This window comes from Zootoca vivipara, chromosome 7 (assembly GCF_965207765.1).
Source record: "Zootoca vivipara chromosome 7, rZooViv2.hap1.1, whole genome shotgun sequence".
Taxonomy (NCBI): domain Eukaryota; kingdom Metazoa; phylum Chordata; class Lepidosauria; order Squamata; family Lacertidae; genus Zootoca; species Zootoca vivipara.
This window is the reverse complement of record NC_142590.1, coordinates 69,202,229-69,227,705: the sequence shown is the minus strand read 5'-3', so window position 1 is coordinate 69,227,705 and position 25,477 is coordinate 69,202,229. Positions and strand designations below refer to the sequence as shown.

At 42.4% G+C, this 25,477-nt stretch overlaps 2 protein-coding genes and 1 long non-coding RNA gene across 22 annotated transcripts in view; 2 read left to right on the top strand and 1 right to left on the bottom strand.

The window, feature by feature from the left end:
* Positions 1-5,317, top strand: part of EPB41L1 (erythrocyte membrane protein band 4.1 like 1) — a 184,834-nt gene extending 179,517 nt beyond the window's left edge. For 13 of the 18 annotated variants that reach the window (XM_035121909.3, XM_060277262.2, XM_088674560.1 and 10 more), the window contains one exon: positions 1,255-1,410. In XM_035121909.3, the coding sequence (XP_034977800.2) occupies positions 1,255-1,410 (156 nt within the window). Of the gene's footprint in view, positions 1-1,254; positions 1,411-2,095 lie in introns of those variants that run through there. The other 5 variants (XM_088674563.1, XM_088674562.1, XM_088674561.1 and 2 more) reach the window with 1 other exon arrangement.
* Positions 371-11,183, bottom strand: LOC118088347 (uncharacterized). The gene is made up of 4 exons (XR_004692984.3): positions 11,045-11,183; positions 4,927-5,062; positions 3,382-3,625; positions 371-2,399 (listed from the first exon to the last, which is right to left on the bottom strand). It is a non-coding gene; the product is annotated as an uncharacterized LOC118088347 (long non-coding RNA).
* An 8-nt stretch (positions 11,184-11,191) lies between these two features.
* On the top strand, positions 11,192-25,239 carry AAR2 (AAR2 splicing factor). Of its 3 annotated transcripts, none has more exons than XM_035121910.3 (4): positions 11,192-11,316; positions 14,368-15,157; positions 17,499-17,728; positions 22,793-25,239. In XM_035121910.3, exons 2-4 carry the CDS (start codon positions 14,410-14,412, stop codon positions 22,958-22,960), a joined length of 1,146 nt encoding a protein of 381 aa, XP_034977801.2. In that variant the 5' UTR covers positions 11,192-11,316; positions 14,368-14,409; the 3' UTR covers positions 22,961-25,239. The 3 variants fall into 3 exon arrangements, with proteins under 3 accessions (XP_034977801.2, XP_088530691.1, XP_034977803.2); XM_088674565.1 differs by having other exon boundaries at positions 11,192-11,323; XM_035121912.3 differs by having other exon boundaries at positions 11,192-11,327.
* The last annotated feature ends 238 nt before the right edge of the window (positions 25,240-25,477 follow it).

Here is a 25,477-nt window from a genome sequence, read left to right as displayed (position 1 = left end):
TTCCCTATACATAGAAAGCTAGTGGTAGAAATAACAGCCTCACATATTTTTACTGGCTTATAGCAAACCGCAGTACTGATCACCCTGTGACAGGTAGACTTAACTTATTGTCACAATAACACAAAATAAATCCAGAGGTATGCCTTTTATTTACTTACTAACATTTAAATACCACTTGATTGTAATAAAACCTAATTATGAACTAAATAAGCTAAGTTCAATAAGCTAAGTAAAACCACTGTAGGCTTCCTTCATAGTAAATAATTATAAAGCAGCAACAACTAAAAAGCCAAGAAAAATTGAAATGGGTGCCACTGTGAGCCTATGGAAGATGTAGTAGTAAGAGTAATAATCAAATGCACTTCTAATGTTTCATATTATTATTACTTTTAATTATTTTTAATCAAAATTTGTAAATTATAAGAAGAGGTGGAAACAAAAGAAAAATATCAAAAAGCACTAAAATCACATATATCATAATATCCAACAAGAGAAGCTAAAACAATTGCAATATTTCATATTAGAACAGGGATGCTCCAGCCTACACTAGAACTTCTGTACTTTTGGTAGCCACATAGAAGAGGAAATTTCAGTTGGTGCAACTTTTTAAACTCCTGCAGCACTGTTCTGCAATGTGTTGTCCTTTTAGAATAATCACTGTGTAGTTGTAAGTGTAGGTTAGGGGGTGCAACTGCAATTTCAGTCCAGTCATACTGCCATACACTAGAGGTAAGATGGGATTGCAACATACAGTAACAGAGGGTTACAACTGTAGAGGAATTTTCTTAAGGACATAGGATTGGATCCTCAAAACTGAATGGAAGGCAGGTGATTGCCCACCCCTTCCTCTCTGTGATGCCTCTCTAGAACCTTTTTGAAAAGCATGAAATGGGGCTTTGGGCTGCCAGAGGAGGAAATAATGGTCCAAAATGGGGCACCAGTGAAGTTAAATGTATGTATACAGTACTCAAAGGGGTCTCCCCGCAGCCCTCTGCAGGGAATACGGGGGAGAGGAGGGAACTCTAAAGCCACCTCCTAGGAACTTATTTTCATTTGTGGTTCCAAAGATCCAAGCCACAGGTTTGAATGGAAAAATCTGCAACAAGAATGTTAAGTTTTCTTGATCCATGAATAAGAGTTCTATGCATCCTCAGTAACATTCCTTTTTCTCGTTTCTACATGATCTTCAGTTGCTACCTCCTTCCAGCAAGTCAAGTGAGCCGTCATTTAACATTCAGCGTTTTGTTTCCACAGGCTTTGGCTTTGGCAATCAAGGAGGCAAAACTGCAGCATCCTGACATGCTGGTAACCAAAGCCGTAGTATATAGAGAAACAGAACCATCTCCAGAGGAAAGGGACAAGAAACCTCAGGTATGCAAAGATGGGGGAAGTCGGCCCTATAAGATGTAACTTCTAGCTTACTATAGAGGCCAGGCAACATAGGAGAATAAAAGAACAATACACAAATTGGGTATGTTGTAGTTGTCAAAAGAGGCAGACCTCTACTGAGAAAGAATGCCTCCCCTCAAAAGACAACAGCCCTCCAAACTTCAGCCACACCAATATGTGCTTGGTTAGGTGGTTATCATGGCCATGGCAAAGTGGTGAGCTGCAGCATAAAGCTATATCTTTTATTTAGCTTTGGGTAAAGGGCAAACCTTTGCAACTGGATGACCAGTAATTTTCAGTGGGAACCCTGAAGTTCCTTGAATGGTTAGAAGAGGTGCCTCCTTGGGAAGCTAGCTCCCAGAACCAAGCTTCCCAAAAGACAGCTTGCTCATCATTACTGCACTTTCTCTGTGATGTGCATCTGCAGAAAAATGTTGGGCCCTTTCTACAGCACATCACACAGCGCAAAAGCTAGGCCTGGCTGACAGTCTGTGCTGACCGAGGGTATCACCCCAGAACATACTCTAGAATCCACTGCAACATGCAGAAATTCCACAGCTGATGTGTAGGTTTCAAAATGACAGCGCCCCATTGCATCATTATAGCAAAAGGTGTCCCAGAAAACCAAACTGCTAGAGACAGTCTTGCTTATTGCCTTGATAAAATGCTTACATTGTGCTTTCTCCTTCCTTTCATTCTGGTACAGGAATCTTGACCTTCGTGTTTCTAAAAGTTGGCATCTCTATTTTAACTTTGGAGTAAAAGAAGGGGCCTTTATGCTGGATTCCTCAATGAGACATAGAACGTCCTGGCTGCAAGAATAATGTTGAGAGACAAAAAAATAAAAATAAAAAAGGAATAGCAAATATATTATATATTATATATACAGGAAACAAAATGCATCCTTGCACTGCTGCTATATGCTGGAGATGAATTACAGACAGCAACATCAGCAACAAACAAAAAACCAACCACCTCTTCAAATAAATTGAAGAATTGACTGGACTGATCTAAAAGAAAGAGAAAAAAAAGTCACGATGGTAATAATATTATTATTAACAATACAATAAACCACCATCCTGCATGTTACATTTAAAGGATACATAACTCATTTGTTGCACACTGAATGGAAAAGCAAGAATGCTTTGCAACAAAGCAAGAAACCAACAAGCAAAACAAGCAGAAATACAAATTGATTCCCTGCATAGGAATGAATCAAAAACCATTCACTTGTATAATTCTTGTTTAATTATTTTCTGATTTGGGATGTGTGGTGATCACCCTTTCTCCCCACTTCCATGCCACTTCTGTTGCTTCATCTTTGGTTCTGTTATTTCCCCAAACTGCCCCTCCTTTCTCAACCTTTCGTCCCCCCACATCCGGTTCTTTGTTCTTCTGAAGATCATTAAGACTGGATTTCACTTAAAACAAATCAAAATATGAATATGATTTCTATATTTGATCAAAATCCAGCCTGTAGAGGTTTCATATGGATGTGCTTTTAAGTTATGTATATTATATATAACTGGGGAGGGTGGGGAACGATATTAAAACAAATTAAACAGTGCTGATAAGTATGACAATGGCATTTTTACATTATAATTATTTGATTGACCGTGGTTGATGTATTATAAGACTCTTAGATCATGCCAATATCCCATGAAAACAGAGTAGGAAGAAAACAAACACTAATTATCTCTGCTGGCCATATTTGTCTGCTCTGTGCTCTTGTTAAAGGGACTGACATAGTGACACAGTAGTGTTTATAATTGGTTGGTTGGTGATAAGGCACCATTCAGCAACCTGGAGAGGGAGTCGAGGAAGAATGGATCAGTGTTACTGCAGCCCAGTTAGTCACTTAAGCGTGCCAAGGTTTCCCTCCTCCCCTGGGCCCAGGAGACTGAGGTCACCTTGGGGGCATTAGGTCAGATTGCTTCATTCACAGCCTTTCAGTATCTAGTAGGCTTTGATCTCTCGGACCTAAATATTTACCTGTAGCAAAGATGCCCTGTGTGTCCGTTTTTCAAAACTATAAAGTGGTTCCTTCAGACCTACTGGCCACAGGACTCAGCCTTCCAAAGGGAGTGTCCAGGTCAAAGAAGGAGGCATCCCCATCGTGCTTGCTGTATGCTGCATGACTGTGTTTGGCCAGGGTGACACTAGCTTCTGTGGAGAGTGTCCGGCAGGTGGGGAACCAGGGTGAAAACATCATGGCTTCCTTCTAAGCACTGTCAACCTAGAACCAGAGGACAAGTGAAGCGCTGGCTCTTTGAAAGTACATCCATTCAGTTACAGAAAGGGACAACCAGTGCACACCATAAGGGCAGGCGCTGCTCGTGGATGAGGAAGGCATCAAATGGAACTTGCTCTGCTACAAATGGAACCTGGTACTTGGAAGGTTTCCTTCACTGCTTTCCACAAATTGCCTTCATCCACTGTTTGAGGGAGAGTGACAGCAGATGCATAATGTTAAGGGGGACAAACCAAAATGAACCAGTGAAGTAGCCGGTGGCTCCAGACATTGAGAAAGAGAAACAAATATTGCACCATGCTTGCCTTTTTACATCTCCCCTCCTCAACACACATATGATAGCTGGAGAAGGACACTTAATTAGTGTCTGTGATTGGGATCTAGAGGTCTTAGGGTAAAAGGGCCTCCTTGAAAATAGTCAAGTGGATGTTTCCCATACAGTAAACTGCTACAATAGAAAGCATGCTACAATAGAAAGCATGGGGTCATTGGTCTTTACAGTTCCCTAAACCTGGATCTGCTTCTGGCATGCAGACATGTCCTACATAAAGCACTGAGAACATAAACGGACTTCTTTCTTTGATGTAGAAGTCATTGCCACTTCTGTATCCAACTGTATGCTTCTCTCCCTGAGTTTTATTTCAGGATTGTTATTAATTTGTTCACTTCCTGTTGCTCATAGGGATCCTGTAATACCCCAGAACCGAAAAGCAAAGAAATAGCACATATGGATGTGAACTACATAGAACTCTAAATTGATCTTAACAGAACACAAAAAAGCTTGTGCTCTTAATTTTAAGAATAACCAAGACCCAGGGGGATCTTGGTGATATTGTTACAGGGAATTCGGGGGTAGAGGTAACCCTCCCTTCTCAAACTTTGCATTTTGATTTTGACTTTCAAAAAAAGAAAAAAATGTCAGCTCAAAAGTCACCGTTGAGTAGCTAGATGGAAAGCATATTCCCACTTACACTGGTATACATTGGGATAAGTGAGTCAGCCACTCAAATCTGTGGAGGTAAACAACATCAAGCCCAACATGTTCATGATCAAAATCCAACTGGGCAATCAGAGGAAAGCTAAAATAGACTTGTTCCTTCAGATTCTTCCCGCAGCTTGTCTGATGGGTAGCCATTAACAACAAAAAAATAGTTTTTTTGGTTCACCTAGCAGGATGTGGCTTATATATAGACATCTATATAAATATATATAAATATATATAATATTTATTATCTGTGGTAGTGTTGAAGCCATGCATAATTTTTAAAGTTATGGCTTCCTCTTACCTTAATCTTCACTACTGCTTCCATCAGACGCAGCTGACCACTCTTTATTCTTTTCTTTGGGCATTTCCCTCTGAAGGGCGTGGGAGACGAAACTGATTGTTTGCGCCAAATCCCTTAAGTCGATTCCGAAACTGCCCTGCAATTGCATGAATAATATTACTAATTATATTCTTTCTTTCTTTCTTTTTTAATTTGAGAAGCACTTTACCAACCAACTGCAACGCTCTGTCATTCCTTCCTCACTAATTCCGCTGGCCATCTTGCACCCCATTCCTCTTTTTGTCCCCCCGCCCCTTTCAGTCATATCCTCTTTCAGTGCTTGGTGGTGTATGCGTGTGTGCTCACTGTTCTTGTATTCAATAAAAGTGAAATAAATGTGTTTGATGCTCAACCACCTTGTGGCTTGCACTTTACTCCTAAGTAGAAGGGCAGTGGAGAGACTCAAGGGGGTTAGCTTGGGAATTCAGGACCCTAGGTTCTGGCACAAACTATCGTCCCAGTGATTTTGAGAGATGGTTCAGACATTCTTCAGAAGGGTGCAGGCTTCAATGGGAAGACTTGCTTGGACGACAATGTCGACAGAGCACCAGATTGTGAGGACACCGTAAGATAGTCTTGCCCTACATGTCCGCACTCTTGCACCAAGTCTCCAGCTTTCCAGCTCCCATTTCTGAGCTCGCCTCTTCCCCATGCCTATTCTTTGTCCTCAGTTGCTCATGCTCAATTCTGCTGCTATTATTCCCATTTGTCTGTCCTATTTCTAAGGGATACGTTATTCCAGTTTTCCTGCCATTCCAATTACTACATTTTTAAAAAGATCTCTGTGGTGGGAAGGTTGTGCTGTATGTACTGTATGGCTTTTCAGTATGAATTATTTCATCAGGCCTGCATCTGAAATCAACAACAAAATCCAGGGTGCATACATAGCTACATAAAAACGAGACAGTATTTGGGGGGGGGAGGGGTTGTTTCACCCTGTATATATTGATCCTGACTTCACTCTTCAAATAACATATGCCTGTTCAGCAAATGCCAATTTCAGGCTGGCAGAGGTGGTCTGTTTTTGTGTTTAACGCAGGGGTGGGGGATTTGTTGTCTTCCACATGTTCTTGGACTGAAACACCCAATCAGCTCCAGCTAGCATGGCCAATGGTCATGGATGATGGGGCATGTAATTTAGCAAAATCTAAAAGTTTACATGTTCCTCATCCTTGGCTTAAAGCACTGTTTGTTCAATGACACATCTGAACAAGAATGCACCCCTAATCTCCGTTTGTTTGTTTTTGTTTGTTTAAGAAAATTTGCTGTTAAGCTGAAAAACTGCTCTGGGGAGAGTACTTTGTGACATCACAGGTACCCAGCCAATCATTGCTTATCACAGCCTCTTCTGCTTCAAACTGTCACAACTGGTTCCCCTTGAGTTTGTTCCATGAGTGAAGCTTCTATGAGTGACACAACAAAGTATACTGTCCAACAAGGGGTGACTCCTATTTTCTGCCCCCCCCGGGGGGGGGGTAGCTGTGTTAAATCTCTTGCAGCAAGAGCAACAGAGTCTTGTGACACCTTTAGCTTAAAACTTGGCCCTTACTAGTCAAGGCTAGGGAGGGTCAAATATGAAAATTTAATTTTAAAAAATGTAAATTAAATAATTTATAGGGTAAGAGATTACAGTTGTCACAACAACAAATTTATATGCTTTTGGGGGGGCGCAGAGGTATGCATACCCCTAAACATTTTGTGAATCTAAGTTTGGCCTCGTTGAGGGGCAGTATTTCAATGAGTACCCCTAAATATATATATTTTTAGAAAAAAAAGCACTGTTTATACGCTACATATACATGTTATTTCATCTTGCTTCATATAAGGAAGTAACAGGGTGCATCTGTTACAAACATTTCCTTCAGACTTGTCAATTTATTCTTTTCATGCTATTGCTGGATGTGTGTATATGCACCTAGGCTTTGATCCTAAATGCATTTGCTTTGACATAAGGTCAACTGCAACAAGGGAGATATGCAATGCATGTTTAGGAGAGTGGTGTTAGACAAAGAAACCCTCCCTAACCTGATGACTATGGTTTCCTGCTCATGTTTTGTTTTTGTTTTTCAAATAAACTAACCTACTTCACAGAGTTGCTGTGAGAATAAAATGGAGGGGAATGTTTACCCTTCTTCCCGAGCTCATAGGAATAAAAAGACAGTAAGGCACTCAAAATACTTCCCCCTACCTCCCTGAAATTTATCCAAGCCAGAGGTAGCCAGTGTGGTGTCTCCAGGTGTGAGGCTTCAACTCGCAATATCCCCATCCAGGATGGTCAGAAGTCAGAGATGATGGGAGCTGTAGCTCAGCATCCAGAGGACCACATGGGCTACCCCTGAATTAAGCACTTCTTTCTAGGTTCCCCAGTGGCTGCACTGAGCAAGACCAGAAGCGGTAGAGAAATTTACATGTCATCATTCATCTCATCAAAGAATCCCACATGAGATTAACTCCCATAAATTGGAAAATAGCCATCTGTGGTAAAGAGGATAGAGCAAGAATTCGGTATGTGAGGATGGAAATAACCAGGCGTCTCATAGGCATCCAATATTTTCACACTGGGTGAATTAATCCATAACAGGAACTTCCAAATCTTAGTTGCAGTCACAGCCATTAAAACAGAATGGGATTGGAATTTCAATTCAGTCAATAAGCAGGCACTGAAAGAGTGAAATAACAACCCACACCCTTTTTAGACCCCCTTGATAGTAGATTATAAAAGTGCAGCAAGTTGTAATGAAGCATAAGTACTCTAAAATACATGTTCTACAGGGACAGTTTACTATTCTGGAAGCTCAGTTGCCACATATACTTGATTTTCTTGTGTGAGATAAAACAACTGGGCGAGGACTATTTAATTCTACTCTTGAGTAAAATCCTACCAGAAGATTTATTTTAAAGCTATCTTGTAGAGCGATGGGTTTGGCTTTCCTGCTGCTCAGGCAAGCCCAGTAAGGGCCACAAATTTACCCAGGCTGAGCCTACACACATCCAGCTTTAAAACCTAAAGGTCATTCCACATCAAATCAACACAAAAAACAAGGGTTTCGCCACCCACTGTCTTGGCTTTTGATGAAACTTGGTGTACACCCTTCCCTTATGGTTGAAAGAAACCCCCTTAAATTTTTCCCCTCTATCACAAACGGTTTTGATTTTATAGCACTTCGAGTTTCGTGAAATCTGCGTTTCTGTCCCTCTTGAGATCCTTGGCCTTGTGAACATTTTTTTTTCCTCCATAACCAATGATCAGATCTCTTTGAAATTTTACACAGAGCTCAATAACATGATGAGGATTTCAGGAAAAAATACAGCAGCACTCAAAATATTTTATAAATCCCATATATGTAGTTTTTTGGTGGAAAAACTAGGTTTAGAAAACCTAAATTTTCAGCATGTGAGCACGATGGAATCGAAAGTTTTGATGGTGAAAATTATTGCAAAGACATGCTCTTTCTCAACGAAGAATAAAATTTAATGGTCTCTTATGTCTTGAAACAAAATTTTACATTTTTTGGACATCATGGGGGGAAATGGCTACTGGGTACAATTTTCCTACAATCCATAGGTGTAATAGAAAAAATTAATGAAAGAAAGTTGTTCATCTTAAAATCTAAAATAATATTGGTTATTACAGGGGTTTTCCCCCCAAAAGTATATTTCAAGCATAAGGGAAGGGTGTACAGCAAGTTTCATCACAATCTGAGACGGTGGATGGCATGACCACGTTGAAATGATGTGGAATGACCCCTAAGGCATCACCATGGGATTAGGGATCCAAACTGTACAGAGAGGAACCTGCACCTGTATAGTTGTACACATGTAGGGTCCCTTATCCAGACTTTGCACCAACCACATGGTGGTGAGATAAGTGGGTACACTCAAGCTGGGAAGAGGAACAGCAAGCATGTCCCCACTTCTTTTCCATATATGAATGAATGAATGAATGAATGAATGGGAAAGTTTGTGGAAAGAGCTTTAGCTAAAAGTGAGATGAAATGAAAAATTAATTTGCACACCACCTTTCTATATTACAACAACAAAACAACAAAAACTTATACCCTGCCCATCTGGCTGAGTTTCCCCAGCCAATCTGGGCAGCTTCCAACAGAACAGAACATTAAAATGCAATAATCTATTAAACATTAAAAGCTTCCCTAAACAGAAGGCAGCTTACAAGCCGAAGGAACAACAAAATATACAACAAAGATCACACACCTAATAACAATCTGATCCAATACAGAAAAGTCACAATAAAAACATAACTTTAAAATAAACAACTTATATCAAATAAAGAATTATCCAATAATCCATTAGAATAGTAAACAGTAAAATTAAATATCAGCAAATATTAATTTAACAGTTTACACTTACCGTATTGGCCCGAATATAAGCCACACCCAAATATAAGCCACACCTTTGGAGGGGAGGGGGAAGAAAAAAATACCCAAATATAAGTCACCCCATTCCTCGCTGCCCCTGGCTGCATACTGGGGGGGGGCACTGTGTTGTCGGCAGCCTTTCCCCTTCCTTGCTCTCTCCCTTCCCAGCCTTGGGGGAGAGGACGGGGGATTATGTTTGGGGCGGACACCACTTTGCTGTGCTCCTGGTGCTGTTTGCCCCGTGCTCCTGGCTGCAAACCACAAGGTCGCGAATATAAGCCACACAGTTGGAATTGGGGGGGGGGAGGGAATGAGGCTTATATTCAGGCTAATACAGTAAATACAGTAAAGAATTACTAAACTATAATCAATAAAAATAGCAAGTCGCAATGCATAAAAAAACCACAAAAACATACAAAACCACAAAACATGAAAAACCATGAAAAAGGATCAAACTGAAACAAGGACACACAACTTATGAAATTATATTTTTTTAAAAATCCCTGAACTCCTCTTTCCTGATGCTTCTGCTGTTCTCAAAGTCATGGTCTGGGAAAGACTTCTAGGCCTGGAGGGTGGGGCAAGGCAGGTGGGAAAAGCGATTGCCTGATGGCCAGCTCAAAGTGTCTCGCCCTTAACTTTAATTAAAAGAAATTTGCATATCAGGGCTGGGAAACAACCTCGAGTCCTTGGAAGGAAAACCTCTGAAGTTCTGAGCAGTCAACTGAGCTTTTATGAAGGGGGCAGGGGACCTTGCTTGGAGCTTAAAGTAAGAGTTCTCTACCACTTTAAAAGATTTCATGTTTTTATTGTTTTGGTGTTTGCTACGCAGATGTATGTTACCCTCTTAAAAACCTATAACTTCAAGACCTAATAGCAGGAGTAGGAAACCTGAGGCCCTTGAGAAAACTGCAACATCCACCATTGCACAACAGTACTCTTCCTTCCTATTGTTTCCAGCTGCTGGTATTTTACTTTTTTATTATTCAGAAGCACACAGCTTGCAACAGTGGAGGCAGAACGCAGCTATCAGGGTTAGTACTCACCAATAGCCTTCATGAATTCTTGTTTAAAACCATCCAAACTGGTGTCAGATAGACATGGTTTCACACTAGAAGAACCCCAAGATCTTCCAACCAGAGCCAGGTGCAAAAAACAATAGTGTTTGAATTAAACAAGGCGCCCCTGACCGAGCACAATCTGGACCTAGGAAAGGGGTTTCCAGGACCAGAACTGAACAAGGCGTAAAGCCATTTCACACAAGAGACCATACCTGGTTACCCAATGCTTTCTAAACCCCAGCTGCCTAAACTGATGAGAGGATGTTGCTATTCTAAAACCACTGGGGGGTCAGAATCGCCTTGTTGCTCTAGTCTAGTCTATGGCGAATAACCCAGAGATCGGCCAGTAGATCCCTTATGCTCTGTTTGACAGATTTATCTTCTGAAGGAGGCCTGGCTGCGGTTCACATTGGCTCGAGCCCTCCCTCGCGGAAATCGTCCTCTCCGCCCACAGGTACGCAGGGACACCTTATCGCAGCGAAGAAACCTGCACATGAGTCAACGCGTTTTCTTTGGAGCAGCTGCTGGCACAGTACCGAGCCTCTCGGTACGTAGAAAGCACGGAGGATTAAACATCCGCAATCCCGCCAACTTTCCAAAAAAGCAAACAAACAAACACATCGTGCCGCCGCCTCTTACCCTCTTGCCAAACTTGTCTCTCCACCGGCAATGGCTACTTTTCAGCATCCAGAGCGGAACGTCTTGAGGCGCTGCCGCAGGACCCACCCGGACTGCTTTTTGAGAGGGACCGGACGTCGTTCACTTTCCCCAGTCTCTAGGGTCACCGTTGCCGGAAGTTGCCGGAAGTTGCTGACAAGTGTTTCCAGGGGTTCGCTGGGGCCTTGCTGGGCGCGGCGAGAGTTCCTCGAGTTCGGCGGCTGCGCTTCCCTTCCTCGGGCCGCGGAAGGGAGGTGAGAAGTGGGTGAGGGCTGCGTCGGGCGGGTGTGGCATCTCCTGCTCCTTGCCTTTCCGTCTTCGCGGCCACACGGTGGGCCCGGGCTAAACTTCCCCAATATCTTCCCTTGTTTTTGTTGTTTAGTCGTTTAGTCTAAGGTGAAGAGGTGAAGAAGAACTTGCCATAGTTTGCTGTGGTCGACACAGTCAAAGGCTTTTGCATAGTCAATGAAGCAGAAGTAGACGTTTTTCTGGAACTCTCTAGCTTTCTCCATAATCCAGCGCATGTTTGCTATTTGGTCTCTGGTTCCTCTGCCCTTTCGAAATCCAGCTTGCACTTCTGGGAGTTCTCGATCCACATACTGCCTAAGCCTGCCTTGTAGAATTTTAAGCATAACCTTGCTAGCGTGTGAAATGAGCGCAATTGTGCGGTAGTTGGAGCATTCTTTGGCACTGCCCTTCTTTGGAATTGGGATGTAGACTGATCTTCTCCAATCCTCTGGCCATTGCTGAGTTTTCCAAACTTGCTGGCATATTGGGTGTAGCACCTTAACAGCATCATCTTTTAAAATTTTAAATAGTTCAGCTGGAATATCATCACTTCCACTGGCCTTGTTATTAGCAGTGCTTTCTAAGGCCCATTTGACTTCACTCTCCAAGATGTCTGGCTCAAGGTCAGCAACCACACTACCTGGGGTGTATGAGACCTCCATATCTTTCTGGTATAATTCCTCTGTGTATTCTTGCCACCTCTTCTTGATGTCTTCTGCTTCTGTTAGGTCCTTACCACTTTTGTCCTTGATTATGGTAATCTTTGTACGAAATGTTCCTTTCATATCTCCAATTTTCTTGAACAGATCTCTGGTTTTCCCCATTCTATTGTTTTCCTCTATTTCTTTGCATTGCTCATTTAAGAAGACCCTCTTGTCTCTCCTTGCTGTTTTTTGGAAATCTGCATTCAGTTTCCTGTATCTTTCCCTATCTCCCTTGCATTTTGCTTGCCTCCTCTCCTCCGCTATTTGTAAGGCCTCGTTGGATAGCCATTTTGCTTTCTTGCATTTCCTTTTCCTTGGGATGGTTTTCGTTGCTGCCTCCTGTATAATGTTACGAGCCTCCATCCATAGTTCTTCAGGCACTCTGTCCACCAAATCTAAATCCTTAAACCTGTTCCTCACTTCCACTGTGTATTCATAAGGGATTTGATTCAGATTGTATCTTACTGGCCCAGTGGTTTTTCCTACTTTCTTCAGTTTAAGCTGGAATTTTGCTATAAGAAGCTGATGATCTGAGTTACAGTCAGCTCCAGGTCTTGTTTTTGCTGACTGTATAGAGCTTCTCCATCTTTGGCTGCAGAGAATATAATCAATCTGATTTCGATGCTGCCCATTTGGTGATATCCATGTGTAGAGTCGTCTCTTGTGTTGTTGGAAGAGAGTGTTTGTGATGACCAGCTTGTTCTCTTGACAGAACTCTATTAGCCTTTGCCCTGCTTCATTTTGAACTCCAAGGCCAAACTTGCCAGTTGTTCCTTTTATCTCTTGATTCCCTACTTTAGCATTCCAATCCCCTGTAATGAGAAGAACATCCTTCTTTGGTGTCATTTCTAGAAGTTGTTGTAGAAGTTGTAGTAGAATTTCTAGAAGTTGTCGGGCTAAACTTCCCCAATATCTTCCCTTAAGGCTCCCCTTCTCTATTCCCTTCAACCCCTGGCAAGGCCTCTGCTCTCACTTTAACAGAGCTGCGCGAGGAGTCTAGAAGCCCGCGGGTGCCGCTTCCGCAGCAATAAAGGCGAAGCGTCACCTGAGGAACCTGTGCTCCTTGGGCAGGAGTTAAAGGTACAGGAGGTGCTGTCGGAGGGAAGGGTCACAGAAGTGAATTGATAGGCATGAGCTGGAAGGGACCACGAGGGCCATCTAGTCCAACCCTTTGTAACGCAGGGATCTTTTGCCCAACGTGGGGCGTGAACCCACGACTCTTGAGATTGAGAGTCTCATGCGACTAAATCCCTGTTGCCAGAAACTCTTCTACCACAAGTTCTCCCCCCTGTTGACTGCAAAGGCAAGTTGTAGTTCTGGAGCACCTGCTTTGCCATGTGTCAGGTCCCAGGTTCGACTCGTAGCATCTCCCCAAGTAGAACAGGGAGAGGCTCCTCCTGCCTGTGTAGATGTCATGGACTGGTTGGATGCAGAAGAGTGGTGGGAGGCACCAGCTGAGGAGCCCCCAAGGAACCCCATGGGGAAGAAGACTCAAGAGTTAGGGGAGTGGAGGAGGTGTCAGAAGCAGAAGAGGTAACAGGGTTTAGTGAGCAGGAAGAGGCTGTGGCAGAGACTGAAGCAGAGGCTAGAGAGGAGGTTGCCTAAGAGGCAGAGTTGAGGCAGGCTGCTGAAGAATCCAGGGAGTCATCCCCTCCCACTGTGACCAGCTCCTCCCCACCCCAGCCCCCACCTCCGGACTCATAAAAAAACACACAGGAGAAAAGGAAAAGAGCAGAGCAGAAATTGATTGTGGGCTGATGCAGTTTTCAACTGTTTGGGGAAGACCCTGGAGAGGAGGAGCTTTAGAGAGCAGGGGAAAAGTGAGGACCTTCAGTTCTTGCAACTGCCTCATTGGAGCAAGATCTACTAGGAAGAGTTGCTGGGATCACTGGGCCTGTGCTGTTTTGGTTTCTTGAATAATGAGTTAACCACTGTGCTTTTTTATTGATGACCTATCCCTGACTCTGTCTCCTTGCAGTACTGAGCTAGCTGGACCAATGGTCTGACTCATTATAATGCAGCTTCCTAGTTTCTCTTCAAGCCTACCGTAGTCAGAAAGCATGCACACATAAGTTGTTTAAATCCTATTTACTTTGGGACTTGAGTCTTGTTTCCTGATGGAGGTGGTTGTGACTTCTGTCCCATGGACAGTGAAGATAAATCCAGTTGGAAAATTATTTTGTCTGGCTTCTATATAATAGGTCAGGAATGTGGCCCATCAAGCTTGGCACTGGCTAGTCTAACAAGAGCCTAGTCGTATATGTATCATGCTTGTAAAGTGTATTCAGATGAGGTTTGTTTGCTCTTTTCTAGATTTTTTTGTAAGGTTGTGGTGTGACCAAGGGAGCAGCAGAAATGCAGATAGATCAAGACCTGGCAAAGCGGCTCTTTTTTGAGGGTGCTACAGTCATCATTTTGAATGTGCCAGAAGGAACAGAGTTTGGCATTGACTACAACACTTGGCAAGTGGGCCCCAAGTTCCGTGGAGTCAAGATGATACCCCCTGGTATTCATTTCCTTCACTACAGCTCTGTTGATAAGAACAATCGCAAAGAGAGTGGCCCTCGCACCGGCTTCTTTATGAACTTGCAGCCGCGTGATCTGCGGGTGCTACACTGGGACCCCATCAGGGAAGAAGTAGACCTTACCCCAGCTTCTGAAAATGAGACTGAAGCAATGAGGACTAACCTCCAGGAGATGGACCAATTTCTCGGTCCTTACCCATATGACACTCTTAAAAAATGGATTTCCCTCACTAATTTCATTAATGAATTTGTGATGCAAAAACTACAGCCAGAAAGCGGACAGATATGTGCCTTTTCAGAAGTGCTTCCTATTTTGCCTGGGAAGTTTACTAAAGATCGTGTTGAACAGAACCTGCCCCGGTATGACACAGAGTGCAAAAGCTATGCAGAGGGGTTGGCCCGGCTGCCCAAAATGCAGCTGAAAGCTGGCACTGAGATCAGGTTTACAGAAATTCCTAAGCAAATGTACCCTGAAGGTGCTACCCCTGAAGAAGTTACTAGGCATAGCATGGACCTTAGCTATGCCCTGGAAACGGTGATCAATAAACAGTATGCCAGCAATTCCCAGGATGTGCTTGGTGAGTTAACCTGCTTTTACAGGAATGGCTTTTCTCATTGCTATCAAAGTATCTCTCAGGTGCCATTTGCATGCCAAAATGTGTCTGGAACCATAATTTCTGAACCATAATGCATACTTACATTTTGAAGAGGTATGCAGGGCTTTTTTCAGTGCTTGCATCTGTCATCAATATATCAGTTCATTTCCGCTCATGAATGCTTCTATGCTGTTCAGAAGCAACCTGAGAAGTAGCCCTTTGTAATAACAAATCTGACTTCACTTATAACATTTATATCTGGTTAAGTGATAAATTTGGTTAGGGTGCACCCCCTTCTCACTAAACAACTGTTTGCACAGGGGAAAAAAACCAAAAATTTCTCGTGTGATATTGGTGACCTCTAGTGGTAAAGCTAGGGTTCTGCTAGATTTCAAAAGTAAGGCATTTGTTATTTAATTACTTATTAGAGACAATTGGCTGCTGTCTCTCAGTAGTGGCACCTTAATTATCAGCTCTCACCCTTGGAAACAAAGGAAAGCTGTGGACATGTGCTACCCTAGGGAGCATGTTCTTGAATAAATCCTATAGATATCATGGGGAGAGAACCATGAAATCAAGCTGGGATGACAGTAGCCTTCTCAAGATTAGTTTAGTAATTATAATAAAATCCTCTGTTTGTACAGTATCTAATTTTCACAGAATATAAAACATTTGGTATTGAAACTATCCACAGGAAAGCAATTTAGCCACTTCTGCAAATAATTAAGATTTTCATGCATTGCAAGGTTTAAGTTTTTCCTTTGTTACTGATTTATCTGCATTTCATGTTGCCATCTACAAATCCAGTTTTAGAGCTTAAGTGCCCCTGACCCAGGGCCGTCTCTAGGTCCGGGTCTGGTGGCGCAGGGTGCCAGGCCACCAGGGGCGCCGCTGCGCCCGCCTAGAGGCGCGGCGGAGGCCGCCCCAGGCCTCCAGATGCAGCCCTAGGTGCACCTCTCAGCTGTTCAGGCCGCTCTCCGGAGGCGCGCGGGCCTGGGGCCACCTCCGCCATGCGCAGGGGCGTCACAAGAGGGGGTGGCTAGGCTGGATGGCGCAGGGCGCTGGCCCTCCAGGCGGCAGCCGTGCTGTGACCGACCGACCGCCGCACCGGGAAATGGGGCGGGGTGGCGCCAGAGGGATCCGTCGCGCCAGGGCGCCAGGCATGCTTAAGACGGCCCTGCCCCGACCCTTTAGGGATAAAAATGACCACAGTTTCTGACGTGTCAAAGCTAAGAAGCCTCTTCTGCTCTTTCTTATCTTCTCCATCCCTCAGGAGAAGTGGGAGAAATCCCTGCCCCTCAAGCATTCTGCACATTCTGGTGGGCCTTAGAGAGGTTGGGTACAAACAACAGCTAAGCCAGTATTTGTGGACCTCTGTTTAAATGCTGGGACTCATTCTGAGCCCGATACCAGCAATTGCCAATACAGTAATAGAAATTATGCAGAAAATCGGAGTATAAGCATGCACGCCATTAAACTGTATAGAAACTTAATCAGACAATGTCGTTACATGAGGAAAGGTAGGTAAATTATGGGAACTCAAAAGTTCCCATACTCCCAACAACTGTGGTGGCTAATCTTTTTGCCAAATGTGGCTCATGTCAGAGCCAAACCATGAGATAACTCTCCTCAAGTGCCTAATCCAGTAAGTATACAGCCTCCTGTACCCTGATGTGGTTTTTTTCCACAAGCTTTCTCTGCCAGTGAAGATACCGTTGTGGAGCTTACCTTGTGGGTATGCCAAATATATAACCCTCTTTTTCTTTGAAGTTCTAGGCATGCACCCAAAGCAGGTTTATTGAAGCCCTAGTGGGCCACCATACATTGCAGTTGGGCTGTGTTCATAGGTTATGCAGATATGCTTCATATTATAGCCAAGGCTTTCATGTAAAGATCTTAATTAGAGAGGCTCTAATGCCCTTGCTGTTAGCTGGCTGGCTGGCTATAGAGAGAGGAACTTCATGGTGGTGGTATCCCAGTTGTGAAATGCTCTTTTCAGAGACATTTGCTGGCACCTACCTTATTGTCCTTTTGATGCCTGAAAAAGTATTTTCCTGGTATTTTAATACACCATTTCAATCCTGCTGACTGCTTTATGCTGCTTTTATGATATTGTGGCTTTTAGTTTATTATGGGGTTTTTTTGTGTTCACTTTTTAACTGTATTATTGTTTTTGTAAATTTTCCTCCGAGTATGAATGGTGTTATAAAAATAGTTAAATAAATTATAAAAGCAGTGTACCCTTTTGTTATGCTACCAGAATTGAAGCTAAACAAACACCTTCTTGTTTTTTTCTTGGTTTTTGTGTGTGTGACCTTTTCAGGGGAACTGCAGTTTGCCTTCATCTGCTTCTTGATTGGGAATGTATATGATGCCTTTGAGCACTGGAAGAAACTCCTGAATCTCTTATGCAGGTCAGAGGATGCCATAGTGAAGCATCAGTCCCTGTTCGTTAACCTTATTTCAGTCCTGTACCATCAGCTCGGTGAAATCCCAGCGGACTTCTTTGTGGACATTGTTTCCCAGGACAACTTTTTAACTAACACCTTGCAGGTAAGGGAGCTGGTTTTGGTACTGTTTGAAGATGCTACTGCTCCTCCCTGTTTGAACTGTTCCTTCTTTAGTAGGCTGTACCCCACAATTTCTACCTTCCAGTCATGAGTCACATCCCACCAGGTTTCAGTAATGCACATTAGGTTATATTTTCCATCCTGCATTAAGAGCTCAAGTTCTTCTTGCTTTCCCATACTCCATGCATTCGTGTTGCTCACATAGTGGTGATTTTGCCAGCTACTTTAAATATAATGCAAAGGAAGGATCTAACCCTAAGGAAGGAAGAAAACCCCATGCCTAAGGCATCCGTTTCAGGTGCCTGTCTAGCCTTTGCCTGAGCATCTCCAGTGAATGAGATACCGCAGCTTTCTCTGATTTCTGCCTTTCGCCTTTCAGGCTTTGTCCTGGCAGACTCCTTATAGACTTTGTTCTGGAAAATTTACTCAGAACAGCAATAAAATAAAGCAAGATGGTGAGTGCTGCATTTGTTCCGGAGGACCAGGATGCCAAAGTACATGCACAGTTCCTCTCTATATGATCACAGAAGGGTGGCAGTCACTCTTCCCATCTATCAGCATCCCTCCATGTCTCAACCATTGCTACTGCAGAAGGCTTGTAGGCATTCGGGATCAGCTTTTTGTGCAGGGGAGGAGGCGCTGCTGTAGGAAAGAGCGCTGAAAGCCTGCATCTGTGCATGAAAGATTGAGCGTGGCCTCTTGGATCCCGGCCATAGAATTTAGCTGTTGTGTGTCATTCATTCTGTAGGACTGACAACACTCTTGTCAACAAATTGAAATTCAATCAGGCTGTATAATAATGATAATTGTTTCTTTCCAGCTTTGAAGCCGAACAGAAGCAGTACATTTTTTTTAAAAAAAACACACACACAAGGCAGCTGGAGGAAGCATCTCCTAGTTCCTTTATGATAGTTGTAAACAAGAGTTGTTGACAGCAGGTGGCAGTTCCCGATATTCAAGTATCCCATTAGCTCATTTGTGTATATGCTTGTCTGCAAGACCCAAGAAAATTACATTGTGCTGCTGCTTCCTGATGAAAGCTTGCTTTGAGGGCCTTCAGGGAAGCTAACCTTGCAGAAGACAGTTTGAGTTTTCATGTCATCATTTTGCTATCTGTCTAAAACAGTATGCTGCATTGGACATCAGAGGTGGTATTCAACTAAGCTTTGCTCATAGACTCATTGTAATGAATGAACATGCCTAAGTTAATTAAATTTCTTCAATGAGACTTCTGTGAGTAAAACTTAGCTCAATACCACCCTAAGGCTTCAGATCCTTGCTCAGCCATAAAGCTCCCTGGGTGACCCTGGTCATTCACCATTTCTTGGCCTAACTAACATATGTTGCAGGAGTATTGTCTGAATATGATAGATAACTCTGAAATCACAAGAGAGAGGTATATAGGTAATAAAATTGCAAGGTGGGAAAGATTCCTGTGTGCTTGCTTGCAAGCAAGAAGTGTGACGCTGTTTTTGTACTTTTTTGTCCCCACACAACTAGCGAGGCTTTAATTTACTTCCTCCTCCTTATGGGGACATATGTATAAATGCTACTTTGACTGCAATGTCAGTTACAGGGATTATTTGTAGAGCATTCCCATGACTTAGAATGCAGCTGTGTGATACGCATTTACTCATTTATCTCAGGCTTTCAGTGCTCACTGATGGTTGGGAGGTGTTACATTCATAAATGTTAATAGCAATTTTTCTCAGACAGAATTCCAGCAGAACCATTTCCTTATTTTAGTGACAGGTATGCTGTGCTTTCCTCTTATCACTTTTATGGCTGGTCGAAACATAGAGCTTTCCGGATGTCAGAGGACTTGTTGAAAGCGTGATTGCCGAGTAACAATGTTAGGTTTTGTGTCTTTTCACCTTGTTAGGCAAGCCACCCTTGTTATTATAACTGGGGAACAGATCATCTTGTACCTCTTGCAGTTAGCACAAAATATTCAGCTGAGCTTTAGGTGCAGCATTCTTCTTAATAATAGTGCTTTAGTTTGGGCTGAAATTAGAAATTCTGGCCAAAGAAGGTAATGCCAGTTGAGACTGAATACTGTGTTACTAAATTGGAAATACATTAACATTGGCTTTTAAAAAAATGGAAATGCATTAATATTGGCTTTTTAAAAAAGGAATTCTTACATGAATGACAGATAAAGAAAATAAAGACTTTGTGTCTTGTGTGAGGCCATATAAATTAGAATGGCAGGAGGGGAAGATAAGCACTTGAGGCACTGTGGGGTTCTTTGTGCAGGACAGAATCTGTGGACAAGGAGCATGTCAAATAGGGCCTTTGAACATTGGAATCTGGAACTGTCCTAAGTGTTTTTAAACATGTCTTCACAGTCATGTGGGCTAGAAATTTTGATTTATTTTTCATATATAGATACAGATATATTAGTTACAGACTCTGTGCCACATGCCAAACTCTTCTTCACATGCAAAAAACAACCTGTCAGCGTTGCCTAGCAGACAGAAAAAAATATTGCTTAATCATTAAATGAACTGAACTGATTAGTAGCAGGTTACTTTATTTCTGGAGATGGGGACTCAGTCATTATGTGTTTCTCCTTCTCAAGAGACCACAATGCAACTTTATTTCTGCCCAGCATAGTGCATAAAAGGGGGAGGGGCTCATTTAAATACCTGGTACCTTCCAAACCAGGTGCAGCTGTGTGGATGGCTTAAACAGTGGCCCAAAGTGTTTCTGTCTCTCTCCTCTTCTGCTCTCCAACTCCCTTGTTTCTTGCCATCTTGCCTGATGAAGATTTCTGGGAAAATCAGAACTTACATATTATTTTGTAACATTTTGGTTGGCCTTGCAACGGCATTGCTTTAAGTGTTTTAGTGGTTTTTTTCCACATTTTTCTTATGGGACCACCTTTTAATATTTGCTAGCTTTTGGTATCCCAGTAGTACCTGGCTGATTTTCCCCCCCAAAATCCAGTGACTGGACACTTCATTTTCATGTGTCAATTACTGTGCTGGTAAAGGGAGTAAAACAAAACAAAAATAAAGGTTTTTGTTTTCTAATGTCCAGATTACTTTGTAATATAAAGACTTTAGTAGGAGAAGGCACTTCACATTATGCCAAACAAGGTGACAAATGACACAGAGCAATGAACCACACCATGATCTTTTTGTGCTTTTTCCTGCTGTCTGTAGGTCTTTTTTTAAATAATAAAAAAGCAGCAGCAACAACACAAGCTTTCCTCCTGCATTACAAAGTTTCTCCTTTGCGTGTTCCTGCAATGGAAATGTCTTTGCTTTTGGCTATCCGTCGGTTGCCTTGGAAATGAATTATGTGTAACAAATTTAGCACAGGCAGAAGAGATGAGCTTAGAGATGAGATTTCTAATCGAACACACATGTGATGTGTCAAAAGTAACAGGAAATATCCCCTTGTGTGTGAAAAGTTAAGAGATTTAAATTTGAGAGAGCGTGGCCCTTTCAAAATTATGGTTAATTCTAAGGCTCAAGTTATTCATGAATATAATGAATCATATTACCTGATTATGAAACCTTTTGAATACTTTTATTTTTAAAAGAAAATTGTCTCACCCAGATAATTTGAAAGTAACGGTTACTTGCTTAAAAATCGTGGGCAGCAGGTGTTAGAGGCATTCCTCCTCCTGTTTTCTACAACAGGGAAGCTCACTTGGTAGACCATGAGACTCTTAATCTCAGGGTTGGGGGTTCCAGCCCCATTCTGGGCATTGCAGGGGGCTGGACTAGATGACCCCCCATCCCTTCCAACTCTACAATTCCATGATTCTATGAATGTGGCTTTTAAGATTGTGCCTGTTATGGCATATGGGCAACCTCATATTTGGCATAGGTGACACAAGGTAGACTTATCAGGGTGGTAGAGGAGGGATGGATTACTCTGTCACTTTTCCAGCCTACTTGATTTCCTTCTTCCCTATGGAAGAAGGGTCTAGCTCTAACCCACCTGCACACTCACACCCTGTTTGATAGAAGGTAGAGTTTGCTTTTGCTTTTTAAAAAACTAATCTGCACTTCTATGCTGGCCATGGAAGAGGGCCAGTATGAAATCACATTACTTGCTTTGTAGCAGCCTAGCAACGTTTGTGGGCTTATTTACAAGGCTGCATGTGTGCACGATCTAAAACATTTCCCCCTTCATAAATGTTTTCATATACAGATTTTTGGAGGCTTAATTGATCGCCAGTAAATTGGGTAAATCTGAAATTATTAATGGACTAAGGTTTCCTGTAACAGCTCCCATTTATCCAGGAATTGCTATAATTGACATGGTTTGAGATCTTTATTTCTGTACAAGCATGTCAGAATTCTGTTTCTTCTCAACATCCAAAACATAGTATTAAGGATAACTGAGCATGGCTTGAGTCCGTTGCTTCTCAAAGTCATAACTCTAAACCTTTCAAGTGAATTGTGGTTAGGTTTGTATCAGGTTTTTGTGTGTGCCTCTGTGGTGCAGGAGCATATTAGGTTGGGATTTGACCTTTGACATGTTCTTCTTAAACTTAGTAGTAGTAGTAGTAGTAGTAGTAGTAGTAGTAGTAGTAGTATGCAGTCCAGTCAGGTTTCTCCTCTCTCTGACTTTCTCCCTGTTCAAAAACCCTAAAAGAGGAACAGGCAACAATAATCTAGTCTGCTTCTTTCTATGATACTTGTTCACATGAAGTCTTGACATGCAGGGCTTGGGCATCTTTTCCAAAACTGCAAATTAATTTGCAGCAGATCTTGTGTGCTTAATATTAATGTCTGTAATTTAACTTGTGAAAAGAAAGGCTGTTTAAGTGGAGGGCTCTAGTGGATGACTGACTTCCCACTCCGAAGATAAATGTGTGTTGGATAAATCACAGCCAGTGACACCTGCAGGACACAACAGGTTGTGCCCAATGGTGTTTTACTCAGAGTAGGCCCATTGAAATTAATGGACCCAAGTTAGTCATGTTCATTAACTTTGGTGGGTCTACTCTGGGTAGGGCTAGCATTGGATACAACCCAGTGTGCCTTCTGTACTATTCTACTAACGGACTGTACTGCCTTTTTTCTAGGTCTTCTTCTCCTATACCTGCAGCCCAACTGTTGACAGGACTCTGAGAAAGAAGGCAGAGAGGTTTAAAGTCCACCTAACCAAGAAGTTCAAGTGGGACTTTGAGGCTGAACCAGAAGACGATGCCCCCATAGTAGTTGAGCTTCCAGAAGGGGCGCTTGTGGACTGAATGGCAATTTCCCTTTTCCTGTTTTGTTTTTAAAGCAGTATTTTGAACTGTTGTACCATACTTGATTCTGTGTTCTACACTTCTATTTTCTCCTCCCTTCACGGAGGCAGAACTATGAAATCCAGAAAGTCTACCAACTTCCTTCCTGCTGGAAATAAAAATTCTGGGAAATACAGACTAGATTACATCTAGATTCTATGCTGGATCGAGTCATTTTGACCTCGCTGTGGCTCAGTTCTTTTGTCACTGCCATCTCATACCCTTACTTGGAAGTAAACTCCATTGAATACAATGGAGTGTACTTCTTTGTTAACATGTGCAGGATTGCACTGTGTGATTGTTGATGGACACACTTCCCTGTGTTGAAGAACCACATGTGACATAGTGGTATTTGAGTCTTGACTTGCTTATTCTTTAGTTCCATGCTTCCTTAGTTCCATAACTGGTAAGCCAGATTGCCGTGTTCAGGAGACTTTGTGCATCATCTTCTAATACATGCCAGAACTGAACAATGCTGAGTAGAGATATTTCATAAACACTGCAAATGGAGTTAGCCTACACAACTTGGGTTGTAATTCATTGTAAATCTCCAAGCTTTTGCTTTTACTGTGGCGTTACTAGAATTATTCCTATCACTTTCCTTCATTCCATCACTTTTATACTCTGTCCCTGCCTTTCTTTAGCCTGGCGGAGGGTTTCCTTACCACTTTCCAGAGCAATAGAAGTGTCCAGGGGGAGCAAACGTGAAATGAAAGAGAAATTTCATATTTAATCAATGGCACTTTCCTGTCTGAGCCATTACTAAAAAGCTCCATGGAATGTTCTTATTTCTTTTCTACTTATGTCCTCTCTCAGGACAGACAAGCACTTCCTGTTGTTACTTCAGAGCAATGAAAATGCTATAAAACAGCCTGCAGCAAGCACGCTGCCTGTTATCTTTTAATGCTTTCTCTGAGGTGCAGGATGTTGGTACATATTTCAAATAAGAATCCCTACTGTGTTAGGCTCCGTCAAGAGTTGGTGTGTGTATCTGACAAGATAACCTGTGTGTTAGCGTTCAGCACACAATAAATGTTCCTGCGTTAGGTATTCCTACAAAATGTCCCTGAAGTCTTCTGTGTGTGAAATATTTTAGCAAAGGTGTGCTCTGGGTGGTTGCTGACATGGCTGTGATGGCGATGAAATGCTCTTTATCTTGCTTGCCATCTTGTCTGTTTCATACCCAAGTGTAGCTAGTTTTCAAGTGCTATCCTTTAGTATTAATATAAGTTAACATTCATGGTCTGCAAAGTCCTGAGTTTCTGTCCCTTCATATGTATAAAAGTAGTCACAGAAATCGGTTATAAGAAGGCAAGTCTAACTTAATCCAGGATGACTCACCTCTATAATTACACATAACAGCCTTGTTCAGATGTAAACCTGAGGCTTAGATTTTAAGCCATAACTTCTCATTAAATACCCATGACTGCTCACCTACTCTCCTGCATGGCTGGGAGGAAAAGCTTTACCTAACTCCACCACTGTTGGGTGGCTTTTATCATCTGGGGTTGCGTGTAACATCCCAACTATAATTAGTTTTTGTGTCTGACCCAGGGCAAACTGTCGCTACCAGTAACTAAGGCTTGTGTGAACAAGTCGGCGTCAAACCACAGTTTAAAAACCTGGCTTGTTTGGATAAACCGTAGTTAAGGCACATGTCACAGTTCAGCCACGGTGACAAAATGTGCTTAGCAGAAACTAGGACTAAATGCTTCCATTTTAGACTCTGGGCTTGATGGTTATATGAGGGGGTCCTCTGGCTCACTCAACTGAGTGGGGGCCCTGTGCTAGCATTCTGACCTGATGGCACCACTGCCGCCAAGATACAGCAAAGGCTTGACTGCATGCATGTATGCAGAGTGTCTGTTTGCATGCTCTTGCTGCACACCTTCAGTTTGCCCCTTCAGTGGCTCAGCAGTTCCTGCTTGTGTAGTATTTCCAGCCCTAATCCTTGCAGGCACTGAACCACCAAGAAGTCAGAAGGAGGATCCAGCCATTCCCAATGTCCTACAGCCAGTGAGCAGGGGCTTGACAAAGTAAAACACAAAGACTTAAGATCTGCAATCACTATGGAAAAGGGGTGTTTTTTTCCCATAGTGTGTGATCACAGTTGGGACTTTTTGTAGGGAAATTATTCTGAGACCTCTTGATTTAAAAATAAATGTTTAACAGAAAGTGGAGAAGATGGATGTTTGTATGGACTGAAGGTTTTTAATAAACTTTTTTTAATGTAACTGGCAGATGGAAAAATAGGAAGTTCTTTTGTATCTTTTGCTAATTGGTTTTTTATTCTCTCTTTCCTTTCTTTATTTCTATCACCCTTTCCTTCCTTTCTTCACTTCGCATCTTTGGTAGTTGTAATCATACTGCATTATGGGAAACATTTAATAAAAAAATCTTAAGCCCAAAGAAAAGGGGATTTTTCAATAATTTAGGGGCCAGAGAACCTTGTGGATATGAATAACTCTTTGTCTTGTC

What these genes read in the sequence shown, in the direction of transcription:
- AAR2 (XM_035121910.3), top strand. Translation starts at nt 14,410, where the DNA reads ATGCAGATAGATCAAGACCTGGCAAAGCGGCTCTTTTTTGAGGGTGCT. An exon ending in CAATTCCCAGGATGTGCTTG is followed by an intron (nt 15,158 to 17,498) that starts GTGAGTTAACCT and finishes TGACCTTTTCAG; the next exon opens with GGGAACTGCAGTTTGCCTTC. An exon ending in TTTTAACTAACACCTTGCAG is followed by an intron (nt 17,729 to 22,792) that starts GTAAGGGAGCTG and finishes CCTTTTTTCTAG; the next exon opens with GTCTTCTTCTCCTATACCTG.